A 1,504-nucleotide genomic window follows, 5' to 3' on the forward strand; every position below is an offset into this window, starting at 1 on the left:
TAATCTAAAATCATAGTTATCTTTAAAATACATTAAATGATGCTATTCTTACTAGTGTGTGTCGGTAGGCCGTATGTAATAATAGCCACTCCTAGCAGCTGAATCTGATTGGTCTTGAAGAGAAGAGGTGGTTCATGTTCTCAACATAATTTTGTAGACAGTACCTGTTGCAATATAAATCTGTTGATAGACCAATTTATTTCTTCATGTATTCTTTATTTTAACAAATACGAGTGTACTTCAAGAAGTTCATGGAAAGATTTTCATTATTTTTTAATTCTATTTTTCCGTGAATTTTTTGAAGTATGTTTGTAGCTCTTGTATCTGATATCTGCCAGAAATTCCACAGGACATTGCCATATAGCAATAAACAAGACCAACACGGTTTGTTTCCTGAAGGATCTTTTATAAACACCTTTGTTGTAATCCATTTTAACTCAGGTTTAAGAATGGTGAAGAGATCATCCCCACTTCAAAATCAAGATACCGAGTTAAAGTCGAGGGCAAAAAACACATCTTGATCATAGAAGGAGCTACAAAAGCCGACTCAGCAGAATATTCAGTAATGACAACAGGAGGACAATCGTCTGCTAAACTCAGTGTTGACTGTAAGGAAACATTCTGTAGATGTCCTCTAGATTGGCTTACTGATGATGTTGTGTTTGTTCACCCAGTTTTAGGAAAGTTTCAATCTATTTGATTTCTACTTGTGGTAATTTTAAGTATGTAAAATGGATTTCATTCTATCTATGTCAGATCAACCAGGGTCTCTGAGAAAGGAACCGACCACTCCATTTAATAGTAGAGCACCAGTGTTAGGAAAGAAGCATAAAAAACATCTGTCAGAAAAGTTACCCAACTGGTTATAATCCCAAGATCATATAAATAGATTGTAAATACTCAGATAAGATATAAAATCCTGATATTTGCTTAATCCATAGGTGTACTTGCTATCTATTCATTAAATGAACATTCAGCACTCTGCAATCACATTTGGGGTGAGAAAAAAGTTATTCAAACCAAGGGGGCTCAATTTAGAAGATTGCAAGAGCTGATTTGCTAATAGGCTTCAGAGGCATGAGGGAATTAATGTACTTCCCAAATGCTTTCTAATAGTAGTTGTCAATGGCAGAATCTGTCCCTTGAAAACTAAAGTAGCAAATATCTCAGGATGGTTGGTAATACAGGCAGTTAAGCAGTTAGTCCAGATGCAGTTCATACAATCATTGAATTATTCAGCAGCAATCTCAATACATTCCTTATGTTTCATGGATCTGTGGCCATTTTAGTTTAACATCAAAGTTTTTCAGCCATACTCATGCAGATCCTTATCTGATATTTGTATCCATTTAAAGCAATTACAGTCAGTTTTGCTATAATCCAACATATGCATTTTTAACATCATTATGCTATGCAAAGTCATGCAATAAAAACCACGGGGTTGGGCCGGCCCGGTGGCGCACTGCTGTAGTGCACCGCTTGGGAAGCGTGGTGGCGCTCCCGC

General features: G+C 36.4%; 1 protein-coding gene across 1 annotated transcript in view; it reads left to right on the top strand.

Moving 5' to 3' along the window:
* Nucleotides 1-1,504, top strand: part of MYBPC1 (myosin binding protein C, slow type) — a 101,688-nt gene that overhangs the window by 51,096 nt on the left and 49,088 nt on the right. Inside the window, exon 15 of the mRNA XM_008579693.1 lies at nt 442-608. Within this exon, the coding sequence (XP_008577915.1) occupies nt 442-608 (167 nt within the window). The remainder of the gene's footprint in view (nt 1-441; nt 609-1,504) is intronic.

This window comes from Galeopterus variegatus, unplaced genomic scaffold (genome assembly GCF_000696425.1).
Source record: "Galeopterus variegatus unplaced genomic scaffold, G_variegatus-3.0.2 Scaffold1942, whole genome shotgun sequence".
NCBI lineage: Eukaryota > Metazoa > Chordata > Mammalia > Dermoptera > Cynocephalidae > Galeopterus > Galeopterus variegatus.